Source organism: Electrona antarctica, assembly GCF_951216825.1.
Source record: "Electrona antarctica genome assembly, chromosome: 24".
Classification (NCBI taxonomy): Eukaryota; Metazoa; Chordata; class Actinopteri; order Myctophiformes; family Myctophidae; genus Electrona; species Electrona antarctica.
The window spans coordinates 550,597-565,293 of NC_136803.1; the positions used below are offsets into that span (position 1 = coordinate 550,597).

Genomic DNA, 14,697 nt, shown 5'->3' on the forward strand with positions numbered 1-14,697 from the left:
CTGCTCATGATGGGCGCGACAACACGGGCGTAAAAAAACCTCAAACAGAATCCAGGTCTGGTCAGTCGCGGCGGGGCGTGTGCACGAAACGAGCATCGTTCGTGGGAGATGGGAGTTCGCCTGCATCTCTTTTGGGGGGGAGGGTGGTGTTCCGTACAGTGTAACATCAAACTAACCACCGTCCAAGTGAATGTGGTTTTGTTCCTGCTGTTTTTTAACCCAAGCCTGCTCTCTCCATCTGTTCGTCTGTACCAACTGTAACAATCTTCTTCTTTCCCCTTGTGTGACATACTGTTCGCCTTATGACCGACTGTCCCAACGTTTGGCCATATTTAGCACCCGTTTCCAACGCCATCGATGGATTGAAAAGGGACAACGTCACGTTTAATCGGAGCATCCAATGCTCCATTCAGCCTATACTGAATGTCTCCAAAACGTCACAACGTAACGTCTCGCGCTGGAGACTGTTTGCGGTAGGTCAGACGAAGTCCACTGCAGCATTCAATGCTCTGACTAAACGTGATCTTTGTCCCTTTTGGACGCATCGGCGGCGTTCCAATCCGCTAACCGTAGCTAACCGTAGCCCACTAACTGAACAGAAGCCGGAGTCGCGGCATCGGAGAGCTCCGCTCCGCACGGCGACCCCCGGCTTTCCTTCATCGCTCGACGCTGTGTTCATTCATGGTACTTATATGAGTTTGTCTTTTCCATGTCTTGCCTCATGTCATACGGAATGACCCCCCCCTCTCCCCCCAACCACGCCGGTAAGAACAGGAGGTACATGATGTGTTGAGCAGATAATCTGATGTTGATTTGATTAGAGGCCTGGTTTACAGCTGTGTCTGATGCTACTGCTGCCTGTCACACTGCAGTGTTTCCCCTACAGGCCACTAGCAGCGCTGTTGAAATGAAATGAAATGGTTTTGGTTTTTCCAGGTGCTTTGGAGAAAAAAAAGCGCCTGGTCTACATTTGCTAACTACCTCTAGTATAGCAAGCGACCGTAGTGCAAGTGGTTACCCAAACTTTTTCATCATGGCAAGGACCCCCAAATTGACACTAGTTAGCCCCGCGGACCCCCCATTTGAAAAGATGTTCCAGGGACCAGTGATTCTCAACCCATTTAATTTCAAGGACCCCCTCAGTTTGACATGCATTAGTCTTCGGACCCCCATTTAATGGCATTTCTTTCTCTGGGACCTCCAATTTTATATTGTAAAATCAATGTTAATTTAACTCTGAGAGTGTACAAATGGAACCAAATGGACCCATTAGGGTCCATTTGGTTCCATTTGTACACTGTACAGTGCTCACAGACGGACGGACGGACGGACGGACGACAGATGGACGGACGGACGGACGGACGACAGATGGACGGACGGACAGTTGGACGGACGGACGGACGGACGGACGGACGGACGGACGGACGGACGGACGGACGGACGGACGGACGGACGGACGGACGGACGACAGATGGACAGAGATAAAAAATGTCATTAAGTTAATTAACACCTTTTAATTAACCTGTTGCTGGTGCCTCAAGTTAATTCTGGGAAGAAAAAAACCAACCTAGTATAATTGGAAGAGTGAATGACCGCTAAGATATTCCGCTCAGCTCCGCTGCTACGTCTCCGCTGCTACGTCTCCGCTGCTACGTCTCCGCTGCTAGGGGGAACACTGCTCTGTGGGATGTTGGAACGTTTCCTCTACTGTTTTTTTTCATCTTTACTCCCAGCCATGCATGCTGTTTGAGAGCATGCCCTCGTCTACTCCTCAGTGTCCTTCACAATTAATGTTCACGTACTCGCCAACTATTTTGGCTTATTATTGCTGCCAGTGGTGGATGAAAAGAAACTACTCGCATTCTCTACTTAACCCATTTTCAGGACAGGAACCCCTTTTGGTGTTATACGCAAAGCATTATGTTATACTTTAGCTATTTAAAATAGCAGATCTACAAGCTCGTAGCGCGGCACCGAGTGCCGAGCTACGAGCTTGTAGATCTGCTATTTTTGAAAATTTGTGAAAATGTGGTGCAAATCTATATTCTTTTCACAGCGAACGTTTTTAACTCAAATCTTTGCTTCTGGGGGGGGGGGGGGGGGGGGATCCCCTGGAACAACATATTTTCAGATGGGGGTCGGCGGACAATTACAGTATATATTTTTGGGGGTCCTTGACATGAAAATGTTTGAGAAGGACTTGACAGAGAAACATTGTCAAAATGTAGAAGACATTTTGTCTGTTTTCTGGTCGAAATGGGTTTTAAGTAAATATATTTATAGTTGCTTTCCACCACTGAGCTTATAATGCACTCACAGATACTGTATTCTAAAAAAACAAATATACTCTTTGGCCACGCTGTAGCTTGATTCACAGTGTCCGTACAGTGCATGCCAGCTATAGTTCCAACACAATTAGTAGCACCGGCTGTCCTTCTGAGCACCAGTAGGCTGTCCTTCTGAGCACCAGTAGGCTGTCCTTCTGAGCACCAGTAGGCTGTCCTTCTGAGCACCAGTAGGCTTGGCATGAGGCACCGGCTGTCCTTCTGAGCACCAGTAGGCTGTCCTTCTGAGCACCAGTAGGCTTGGCATGAGGCACGCGTCGCCACTCCCCTCACTTTCTTTTGCATGGAATCTTTGAATATCCAAAACTCAAATGCCAGGATATGTTCGCCATGAGTGATGACACAGAGAGAGTGAATCGTGCCTACCGCCGGAGAGTTGTGGGCACAGCTATACGCTGGCACTGCCAGGCTTACCCTCCCTCTGTGGGCCACTGGGAGGCCGGCTATACGCTGGCACTGCCAGGCTTACCCTCCCTCCTTGGCCCGTGGGAGGCCGGCTATACGCTGGCACTGCCAGGCTTACCCTCCCTCCGTGGGCCACTGGGAGGCCGGCTATACGCTGGCACTGCCAGGCTTACCCTCCCTCTGTGGGCCGCTGGGAGGCCGGCTATACGCTGGCACTGCCAGGCTTACCCTCCCTCCTTGGCCCGTGGGAGGCCGGCTATACGCTGGCACTGCCAGGCTTACCCTCCCTCTGTGGGCCACTGGGAGGCCGGCTATACGCTGGCACTGCCAGGCTTACCCTCCCTCCGTGGGCCGCTGGGAGGCCGGCTATACGCTGGCACTGCCAGGCTTACCCTCCCTCCGTGGGCCGCTGGGAGGCCGGCTATACGCTGGCACTGCCAGGCTTACCCTCCCTCCGTGGGCCGCTGGGAGGCCGGCTATACGCTGGCACTGCCAGGCTTACCCTCCCTCCGTGGGCCGCTGGGAGGCCGGTATACTGGCATCACATGCTTGACGACGGCGGCTACGTTTGCCAAATAATGCTGTCCAATCTCTCCTTTCCAAAACATCGTATTTGGATCGGCTCTAGCTCTGGTCCAAAGCCTCAAGGGCTTCTAGGGCTTCTCCTTAACATTCACCGCCACCAGGGGGCGCCAAAAGTCCATGTTTACCATGTTGAAAAACACGTCCTTGGCGCTCCAGGACATCATGAAAAAGAAGTTAAATAAGTCCTTGGCGACCATTGAGTTAAAAGGGCCACTTCACCCCTCTTCACAACCAGATCTTTGATGTTTGTCTGACACGAAACACGTTCCTCCATGTGTTTTGATGTGGGTAATGTGATGATCAAAATCAACACAGTACAGTACAGTACAGTACAGTACAGTACAGTACAGTACAGTACAGTACAGTACAGTACAGTACAGTATGTTAAATGACTCCACCACTTTTCAACCGATCTTCATATATTGGTCCTCACTAATGTTCATGATAAAATGCCACCATTTCTTTGTGTCTCATCTGAAGGGCTGCAGTTCAGAAACCCGTCCACCAGTGACATCATTGTTAGGCAGATCTTTTTTCTTTTTTTTTTAATTAGGTCTTTACAACCGTGTGGTTTGGACTTAACCCATTTTGGGCGGGAACCCCTTTTGGTGTTAGCATTATGTTATGCTTTAGCTATTGAAAAATAGCAGATCTACAAGCTCATAGCGCGCCACCGAGTGGCGCGCTACGAGCTCGTAGGTCTGCTATTTTTGGAAAAAAAATGTGAAAATATTTATTTCAGAAAACTGGAGGATTTAGAAGATTTTCTTTAAATTTCGAGGTCAGGCCTAAATGGGTTAAAGGGCCACTACACCCCTTTTGCAACCAGATCTTATTTGAATGATGTTTGGGAGACAGGAAACACTTCCCTGGTGTTTGTATGTGGGTAACAATGTGTTTTTAGATGTTTCAGTATTTCAACGTGTCCATGGGCTCCATGATGTCATGGACACTGGGCTCACTTATTTCCTGGACTCAGTCAAGGACAGTCTAAGAAGGACGAGACGCGAAGACCGTAAGGGCGACGCCATGTTGCTCCATGGAAGGAAAGAAACATGCGCAGTTGAGACCAAGGATAGTCTAAGAAGGATGAGACGCGAAGACCGTACGGGCGACGCCATGTTGCTTTGGAAGGAAAGAAACATGCGCAGTTGAGACCAGGAAGTTGGACATGCACAACTGCGCATGTTTCTTTCCTTCCAAAGCAACATGGCGTCGCCCGTACGGTCTTCGCGTCTCATCCTTCTTAGACTATCCTTGGTTGAGACCAGGAAGTTGGATATGACAAATCATAGATATGGCGCAAATGGCCCAGCAGATGGCACTGACAGGAGATATGCTTGTGCATATCATGTCACGTCATTGCATTTTACCTTTTATATTAACGTTTTAACAGCAAATGGATCAGTAAGTCCCAGCATGGATCATCACACAGACAGTAATGTTGGTCGGACGTGACATATGTACAAGCATCTCTCCTTTCATTGGCATCACGCCATCTGCTGGGCCATTTGTGCCATATCTATGATTTGTCATATCCAACTTCCTGGTCTCAACTGCGCATGTTTCTTTCCTTCCATGGAGCAACATGGCGTCGCCCTTACGGTCTTCGCGTCTCGTCCTTCTTAGACTGTCCTTGGACTCAGTAAGACAGGCCCCTCCCTCTACCCACGAGGAGGAGCAGTGGGAACTGTAGTCCAGGAAGGAAGTAAGCCCAGTGTCCATGACATCATGGAGCCCATATGGACACTTTGAAATACTGAAATATCTAAAAACACATAATACCCACATAAAAACACCAGGAAAGTGTTTCTTGTCTCCCAAACATCATTCAAATAAGATCTAGTTGCAAAAGGGGTGAAGTGGCCCTTTAACCCATTTTCGGCGGGAACCCCTTTTGGTGTTTTAACTAAGCATTATGTTATACTTTAGCTATTGAAAAATAGCAGATCTACAAGCTCATAGCGCGCCACCGAGTGGCGCGCTACGAGCTTGTAGGTCTGCTATTTTTTTTAAATCGTAAAAAAATGCGGCACAAATCTTTGAATATTATATTCTTTCAGAGCGAACGTTTTTTTTATTTCGACGTCAGGCCTAAATGGGTTATGAGATAGCAAGCCCATCCATTGGAATCCATGGATTGGAATTCCCTCTATAACAAAAAAGGAATTGTTCTATATGTTTTTATTTATTTTTTAATATAACTACAATGTAAGAGGATATATATAACATAATATAATTTAATTGTATTTCTTTTGACATCTGCCTTTAACACACAGTATAGGAGAAGGTACGTTTCACCCAAGGCTCTGACACCAGCTCTCAGGAACGTTGGTAAAAAAACTGATGAAACTAAAAGAAAACGGAACACTTTGTGTTTGGAGTTTCTTTGAGTGTCTTTCATTAATTCATTTTGTGTTTATAAAACGTGTCCTGTCTTGTTGTCTCCTGTCAGAACGTGACAACCCCCCCCCCCCCCCCCCCCCCCTCCAGATCCAATGACTAGTATCAATCTAACGGCCGTGGATATTGATCGGTCTTATATCGACTGTAACCGTTTCAGTTTTGAGGAGAAGGAAAACGACACAGCTGGCAATAAATAGTATGCAATTCGCCAGAACATGTGGTCAGGTTGACTCAAGCTTTTTTTTGTCATTTTATTTTAACTTTAAAATAAATTGCTCCGGTCGGTGGAGCAATGGCTTATAATGCTGCTTTCGCTTTATTGTTTTCATTAACATTAATATGAACATTAATATGAGCAAATGTCCACCAAAGCATCAACCATATTGCATTCTTACACTGTACAATCCTGTTTCATATAATTATATATATATAATTATGTATAATTATTATGTATATATAACGTATATTTAGAATGCATGCCTTTATAACGTGTATTTTAACCACATGAATCCCCCGGCCGTGGTACCTATTCTGGGGGCAAACATTTGGCAAAATCTTCAGGGGTAACCGCAAGGTTCCTGGTTCGAACCCTTTGGGCTCCCCCAGAGTTGGTGTCGAAGTGTCCTTGAGCAAGACACTGAACCCCTGATGTGCTGGTTGGGTGCCTTGCATGGTTTCCGCCGCCATCGGCACAATCTACGTAAAGCGCCTTGGATAAAGACACTATATTTTTACCATTTAACCCATTTTGGGCGGGAACCCCTTTTGGTGTTATTTTGGGCGGGAACCCCTTTTGGTGTTAGCATTATGTTATGCTTTAGCTATTGAAAAAATAGCAGATCTACAAGCTCATAGCGCTCCACCGAGTGGCACGCTACGAGCTTGTAGGTCTGATATTTTTTTTAAATCGAAGAACGACTGACAGAAACATAGCTTTTTCAGAAAACTTTCAGGATGTAGAAGACATTTTTAGAATCTGATCTCAGGTCAAAATGGGTTAAAATGGCACAGAGGGACTTGTATACAGTAGGCCTGGGGATTCTGGTCCACTAAGTATCCAGTAAGTGGGTTCATGTGGTTAATAATGTTCAGATCGAGTAAGCTAAACTAAAAACACTGATTGACTCAGATTCTACAGTGTAGGTTTCATCACGTCCACCAATAACCTTCTTTGACGCCTCCTTCCAAACTCTATACCACTTGTGCGAGGACGCGCTGTGATTGGCCCAGTAGCCGCTTTTGAGCGGCAGTCGGGGAAAAACGCTCTCGCCGAGAACATGATTTACTATTTTCTACCACAGCAGAGCCATAGAGTAAACCAGAGCCATAGAGTAAACCAGAGCCATAGAGTAAGACAGAGTTACGACATTGAGGGGTCAGAAAATCGAGCGCTCGGAGCGCTGTCCATGCAGCCTGGATGGAGAGTAAAGCTGTCCATGCAGCCTGGATGGAGAGGGACAAGCTGTCCATGCAGCCTGGATGGAGAGTAAAGCTGTCCATGCAGCCTGGATGGAGAGTAAAGCTGTCCATGCAGCCTGGATGGAGAGTAAAGCTGTCCATGCAGCCTGGATGGAGAGTAAAGCTGTCCATGCAGCCTGGATGGAGAGTAAAGCTGTCCATGCAGCCTGGATGGAGAGTAAAGCTGTCCATGCAGCCTGGATGGAGAGTAAAGCTGTCCATGCAGCCTGGATGGAGAGTAAAGCTGTCCATGCAGCCTGGATGGAGAGTAAAGCTGTCCATGCAGCCTGGATGGAGAGTAAAGCTGTCCATGCAGCCTGGATGGAGAGTAAAGCTGTCCATGCAGCCTGGATGGAGAGTAAAGCTGTTCATGCAGCCTGGATGGAGAGTAAAGCTGTCCATGCAGCCTGGATGGAGAGTAAAGCTGTCCATGCAGCCTGGATGGAGAGTAAAGCTGTCCATGCAGCCTGGATGGAGAGTAAAGCTGTCCATGCAGCCTGGATGGAGAGTAAAGCTGTCCATGCAGCCTGGATGGAGAGAGACAAGCTGGAGTTGGAAATGCATTGTTTTCAACGAGGGGCGGCGCAAATATCAGCGATTTTAGGCAATGTGTGCAACATGACAACTGTTTTAAAGTATTGTACAGTGACAACTATAAGTCTCTGTAATGTTTATGTTGTACTATTACCAAAAAATGATCTAAAATAAAGGGATTTAAGATCATTAAAGCTGGGCTTTAATCATCATTAAAGCTGGCCCTGAGTCCAGTGCATTTCTGCCAACTTCCGGTCCAGGACTTTGTGACTCTTCGCTCTGCTCTTCGCCAATAGAATAGATGTCTATGTAGAAGAGCCGCCATTGGACTGAAGCCCCATGACGTGAACGGAATTGTCGTAACTCTATATAAAGGGCCTTGCAAACGTGAAGCGAGGAACGCAGGCGTTGTCGCCTGGATCAACACAGGTCTCCTCCAGGTCTGTTGAAGAGGGTCTGGATCAACCACAGGTCTCCTCCAGGTCTGTTGAAGAGGGTCTGGATCAACACAGGTCTCCTCCAGGTCTGTTGAAGAGGGTCTGCATCAACACAGGTCTCCTCCAGGTCTGTTGAAGAGGGTCTGGATCAACCACAGGTCTCCTCCAGGTCTGTTGAAGAGGGTCTGGATCAACACAGGTCTCCTCCAGGTCTGTTGAAGAGGGTCTGGATCAACCACAGGTCTCCTCCAGGTCTGTTGAAGAGGGTCTGGATCAACCACAGGTCTCCTCCAGGTCTGTTGAAGAGGGCCTGGATCAACACAGGTCTCCTCCAGGTCTGTTGAAGAGGGCCTGGATCAACACAGGTCTCCTCCAGGTCTGTTGAAGAGGGTCTGGATCAACCACAGGTCTGTTGAAGAGGGTCTGGATCAACACAGGTCTCCTCCAGGTCTGTTGAAGAGGGCCTGGATCAACACAGGTCTCCTCCAGGTCTGTTGAAGAGGGCCTGGATCAACACAGGTCTCCTCCAGGTCTGTTGAAGAGGGTCTGGATCAACACAGGTCTCCTCCAGGTCTGTTGAAGAGGGTCTGGATCAACACAGGTCTCCTCCAGGTCTGTTGAAGAGGGTCTGGATCAACACAGGTCTCCTCCAGGTCTGTTGAAGAGGGTCTGGATCAACACAGGTCTCCTCCAGGTCTGTTGAAGAGGGCCTGGATCAACACAGGTCTCCTCCAGGTCTGTTGAAGAGGGCCTGGATCAACACAGGTCTCCTCCAGGTCTGTTGAAGAGGGCCTGGATCAACACAGGTCTCCTCCAGGTCTGTTGAAGAGCGGCGCAACAACGCAAGCGTAAAAAAAAAAGCGAAACAGAATCCAGGTCTGGTGAGTCGCGGGCGTGTGCGCGTAACGAGCACGCGCGCAACACATAAATACGTTGCACCGCGACTTCTCCGAGCAAGAACGCAGGTCTCATTGAAAATGAACTATAGGCGCGTTTTATTATCGCTCCCCGTTTGCAAGGCCCTTGACTCTATGGCTCTCGGGCCACAGGAAGCGGGGCGTGGCCACAGGAAGCGGGGCGTGACTCTATGGCTCTCGGGCCACAGGAAGCGGGGCGTGGCCACAGGAAGCGGGGCGTGGCCACAGGAAGCGGGGCGGGGCCACAGGAAGCGGGGCGTGACTCTATGGCTCTCGGGCCACAGGAAGCGGGGCGTGACTCTATGGCTCTCGGGCCACAGGAAGCGGGGCGTGGCCACAGGAAGCGGGGCGGGGCCACAGGAAGCGGGGCGTGACTCTATGGCTCTCGGGCCACAGGAAGCGGGGCGTGACTATAAGCACAACCTGTATAGAGTTTGGAATGTCGCTGTACTTTGAGCACTCATCGTCACGTCCCAGTTTGAGCGTAACCGATGGTTTCCTGTCCCCGCCATGTGTGTGTGTGTGTGGCTCGCCTCTCTCTGCTGCGCCCTGCAGGTCCTGAAGGGTTTCCCAGAGTGCCTCCAGGCCGACATCTGCCTGCACCTCAACAAGAGCCTTCTGGAGGACTGCAGCGCCTTCCGGGGGGCCACCAAGGTACTGCTGATTTCAGTGGCGTGCACAGATAGACGCTAGGGGGTGCTAGAGCGCCACCACCAAGGTACTGTTGATTTCCTCGACTAAAACTACAAGACGAAAAATGTTCGTCGATTACCTTTTTTACCACTGGCGAAAACTAAATGAGAACTGAGCTACGAGGTCCAAAACGGTAACAGGTCATGTCGCCCCTTTTCCATCTCGCCCCACTACTCTACCTAGCTGTGAATAACAAACATAATTCATATTTGTGATTATTTAAAAGGTATTATCATATTAATGTATCATTGTTAAGTTCACTCTGTATATCCACGGGCATAATAGCATGATGATGACATTACAAAACATGGGCTATACATGTGATTAATAAAACAAAATTAACTGCTAGGTCATAAATTAACTTAATTAAGCAGTCACCGTCTCTGTGACATGTTGTTCTTTCTAAATTTTACAGAGTATAGAGATCGACTACTATGCAATCAAATGAATCTGTATACAAGATAATTTCAGATTTCAGAGAGGGAGGGAAATACTAAATGAACTGTTAACTACATTACAAAAAAAACGCGGGGGCGAGTAGGTAAAGGGGCGAGCAGTCTCGTATTCTCCAAAACCAAGGCTAAATATCCTGACAATTTCTTCAACAAATAAAAACTAAAATGTTCCGAAGGGACTAGTGGACAAGAGATCCAGCTGAAAATCAGCCATTACGACGGCATCAAGGGCCCGCCAAAATACATTTTAGTCGACTAAATCAACTGTAGATTTAGTCGACTAAAATCTCATGCTAAAACTGGACTGACACTAAAACATTCCAGGTGACTAAAATGTGAAAAAACTAAAAAAAAACTAAATGAAAACTTTTGAAGAGACTTCTCACTATAAAACTAAAATCAAATCAAACCGCCAAAATACATTTTAGTCGACTAAATCAACTGTAGATTTAGTCGACTAAAATCTCATGCTATTAAGTCAACTAAAACTGGACTAACACTAAAACATACCAGGTGACTAAAATGTAAAAAAACTAAAAAACGAAATGAAAACTATTGAAGAGACTTGTCACTATAAAACTAAGATCAAATCATGTTCCCCCCCCCCCCCCCCATGCAGGGCTGCCTGCGCGCGCTGGCCATGCGCTTCAAGACCACCCACGCCCCCCCCGGGGACACGCTGGTCCACTCGGGGGACGTGCTGACCGCCCTCTACTTCCTCTCACGGGGCTCCATCGAGATCCTCAGGGACGACGTCGTCTTGGCCATATTGGGTGGGTGTAGGTGTTGTGCGTGCGGTGCGTGCGTGCGTGCGTGCGTGCGTGCGTGCGTGCGTGCGTGCGTGCGTGCGTGCATGCGTGAACGTGCGTGCGAATTAATGAATGAATGAATAAATGCATGAATGCATGAATAAATGAGTGCGTGCGTGTGCGTGCGTGCGTGCGTGCGTGCGTGCGTGCGTGCGTGCGTGCGTGCGTGCGTGAATGACATTACTATTTTGTATGTGTGTATGTATGTATGTGATTATATTATTATGTTGTCATGCCACGTTGGCCCCTCCCATGCCATGTTGGCCCCTCCCATGTATGTGATTATATGCTGCATTTAACCCATTCAGGACGGGAACCCCTTTTAGTGTTTTCAGAATTATGTTGTACTGGAAAAATAGCAGATCTACAAGCTCACGAGCTACGAGCTTGTAGATCTGCTATTTTTTGAAAAACCGACATACTCAAGTGAAAGTACAAATACCTCAAAATTGTACTTAAGTGCAGTCCTTGAGTACATGTACTCAGTTTACTTTCCACCGCTGTGCATCGGGGAGCACGCGCTTTCCGGCTATAAGCCTCTTTTGAGCACGATTCTACAAAATGTCTTTTGAAACCTGACAGTTTTCTGGAAAACCCCATGTTTCTATGTCAGTCGTTCTCGACCCCCGAAATTATATGTAATTGGCCGCCGACCCCCCCATCTGAAAACATGTTGTTCCAGTTCACTCTGAAAGAATATATATTCAAAGATTTATGCCACATTTTCACAACTTTTCAAAAATAGCAGACCTACCAAGCTTGTAGATCTGCTATTTTCCAATAGCTAAAGTATAACATAAGGTTTAACCCATTCTGGGCGGGAACCCCTTTTGGTGTTATACTTTAGCTATTGAAAAATAGCAGATCTACAAGCTCATAGCGCGCCACCGAGTGGCGCGCTACGAGCTTGTAGGTCTGCTATTTTTGAAAAATCGTGAAAATGCAGCACAAATCTTTGAATATATATTCTTTCAGAAGACTTGTTTTTTATTATTTCGACGTCAGGCCTAAATGGTTTAAAAACACCAAAAGGGGGTTCGATCCCGTCCAGAACGAGTTAACGAGAGCTTCATTTTTCACGCGGTCGGTCGATGCGGTCCAGGGAAACCTGCCGACACAACTGGGTCACGATGAGTGAAGACGCACCGCGGCGTTGGAGAACGGTAGCTTACAGAGACGATGAGTGAAGACGCACCGCTGCGTTGAAGAACAGTAGCTTACAGAGACGATGAGTGAAGACGCACCGCGGCGTTGAAGAACAGTAGCTTACAGAGACGATGAGTGAAGACGCACCGCGGCGTTGGAGAACAGTAGCTTACAGAGACGATGAGTGAAGACGCACCGCGGTGTTGGAGAACAGTAGCTTACAGAGACGATGAGTGAAGACGCACCGCGGCGTTGGAGAACAGTAGCTTACAGAGACGATGAGTGAAGACGCACCGCGGTGTTGGAGAACAGTAGCTTACAGAGACGATGAGTGAAGACGCACCGCGGCGTTGGAGAACAGTAGCTTACAGAGACGATGAGTGAAGACGCACCGCGGCGTTGGAGAACAGTAGCTTACAGAGACGATGAGTGAAGACGCACCGCGGTGTTGGAGAACAGTAGCTTACAGAGACGATGAGTGAAGACGCACCGCGGTGTTGGAGAACAGTAGCTTACAGAGACGATGAGTGAAGACGCACCGCGGTGTTGGAGAACAGTAGCTTACAGAGACGACTCAGCAAATATCGCCTGCCATGGCTTTGACAAATAGACCTGAATATACGCAGGGAGACAAAGAGACCTAGACCTGTCTATACTAGGGCATTCACTTCTAGTCATTTTCACTAGTTGCCTAGTTTACTAGTCGACTATTTTTTTATTTTATTTTTTTAAATAAATATTTGTACATTTAAAAAACATTCAGAAACGGTGTACATTGGTGACTATAACTATAATCTACCTGATCTTGAGGCCTACAAAAAAAATATATATTTTTTTTTATCAACTAGTCAACTAGTACCAACAAGGTCGACTAGTGGATTTACTAGTCGACTAGTCGACTAGTAAACTAGTCGACTAGTTGCTTAATGCCCTAGTATATACGCAGGAAGACAAAGAGACCTGAATATAAGCAGGGAGACAAAGAGACCTGAATATAAGCAGGAAGACACGGAGACCTGAATATAAGCAGAGAGACACAGAGACCTGAATATAAGCAGGGAGACACAGAGACCTGAATATAAGCAGGGAGACAAAGAGACCTGAATATAAGCAGGGAGACACAGAGACCTGAATATAAGCAGGAAGACAAAGAGACCTGAATATAAGCAGGGAGACAAAGAGACCTGAATATAAGCAGGGAGACACAGAGACCTGAATATAAGCAGGGAGACACAGAGACCTGAATATAAGCAGGGAGACAAAGAGACCTGAATATAAGCAGGAAGACACAGAGACCTGAATATAAGCAGGCAGACACAGAGACCTGAATATAAGCAGGAAGACACAGAGACCTGAATATAAGCAGGGAGACAAAGAGACCTGAATATAAGCAGGGAGACACAGAGACCTGAATATAAGCAGGGAGACACAGAGACCTGAATATAAGCAGGGAGACACAGAGACCTGAATATAAGCAGGGAGACACAGAGACCTGAATATAAGCAGGGAGACACAGAGACCTGAATATAAGCAGGGAGACACAGAGACCTGAATATAAGCAGGGAGACACAGAGACCTGAATATAAGCAGGAAGACACAGAGACCTGAATATAAGCAGGGAGACACAGAGACCTGAATATAAGCAGGGAGACACAGAGACCTGAATATAAGCAGGGAGACACAGAGACCTGAATATAAGCAGGGAGACACAGAGACCTGAATATAAGCAGGAAGACAAAGAGACCTGAATATAAGCAGGAAGACACAGAGACCTGAATATAAGCAGGGAGACACAGAGACCTGAATATAAGCAGGGAGACACAGAGACCTGAATATAAGCAGGGAGACAAAGAGACCTGAATATAAGCAGGGAGACACAGAGACCTGAATATAAGCAGGGAGACAAAGAGACCTGAATATAAGCAGAGAGACACAGAGACCTGAATATAAGCAGAGAGACACAGAGACCTGAATATAAGCAGAGAGACACAGAGACCTGAATATAAGCAGGGAGACACAGAGACCTGAATATAAGCAGGGAGACAAAGAGACCTGAATATAAGCAGGGAGACACAGAGACCTGAATATAAGCAGGGAGACACAGAGACCTGAATATAAGCAGGGAGACACAGAGACCTGAATATAAGCAGGGAGACACAGAGACCTGAATATAAGCAGGGAGACACAGAGACCTGAATATAAGCAGGGAGACACAGAGACCTGAATATAAGCAGGGAGACAAAGAGACCTGAATATAAGCAGGGAGACACAGAGACCTGAATATAAGCAGGGAGACACAGAGACCTGAATATAAGCAGGGAGACACAGGGTTTCACATTTTGCCGTGCACTGGAATCATGGAGTGTTGATTTTGTCGACTAAAACCATATGACGGAAAATGTTTTTTTGGAAGGTACATGGAAACTACACATGAAAGCTAAGCTATGATGACTATGAGACTAAATATATCGTCAATTTTGTCGACCAATACAAACTAGACTAAAATG

At 47.2% G+C, this 14,697-nt stretch overlaps 1 protein-coding gene across 1 annotated transcript in view; it reads left to right on the plus strand.

Annotated features, from left to right (window-relative positions):
* LOC306917154 (voltage-gated inwardly rectifying potassium channel KCNH7-like) overlaps positions 1-14,697 on the plus strand; it is a 228,583-nt gene that overhangs the window by 184,983 nt on the left and 28,903 nt on the right. Inside the window, exons 13-14 of the mRNA XM_079495287.1 lie at positions 9,643-9,741; positions 10,855-11,008. Of these exons, the coding sequence (XP_079351413.1) occupies positions 9,643-9,741; positions 10,855-11,008 (253 nt within the window). The remainder of the gene's footprint in view (positions 1-9,642; positions 9,742-10,854; positions 11,009-14,697) is intronic.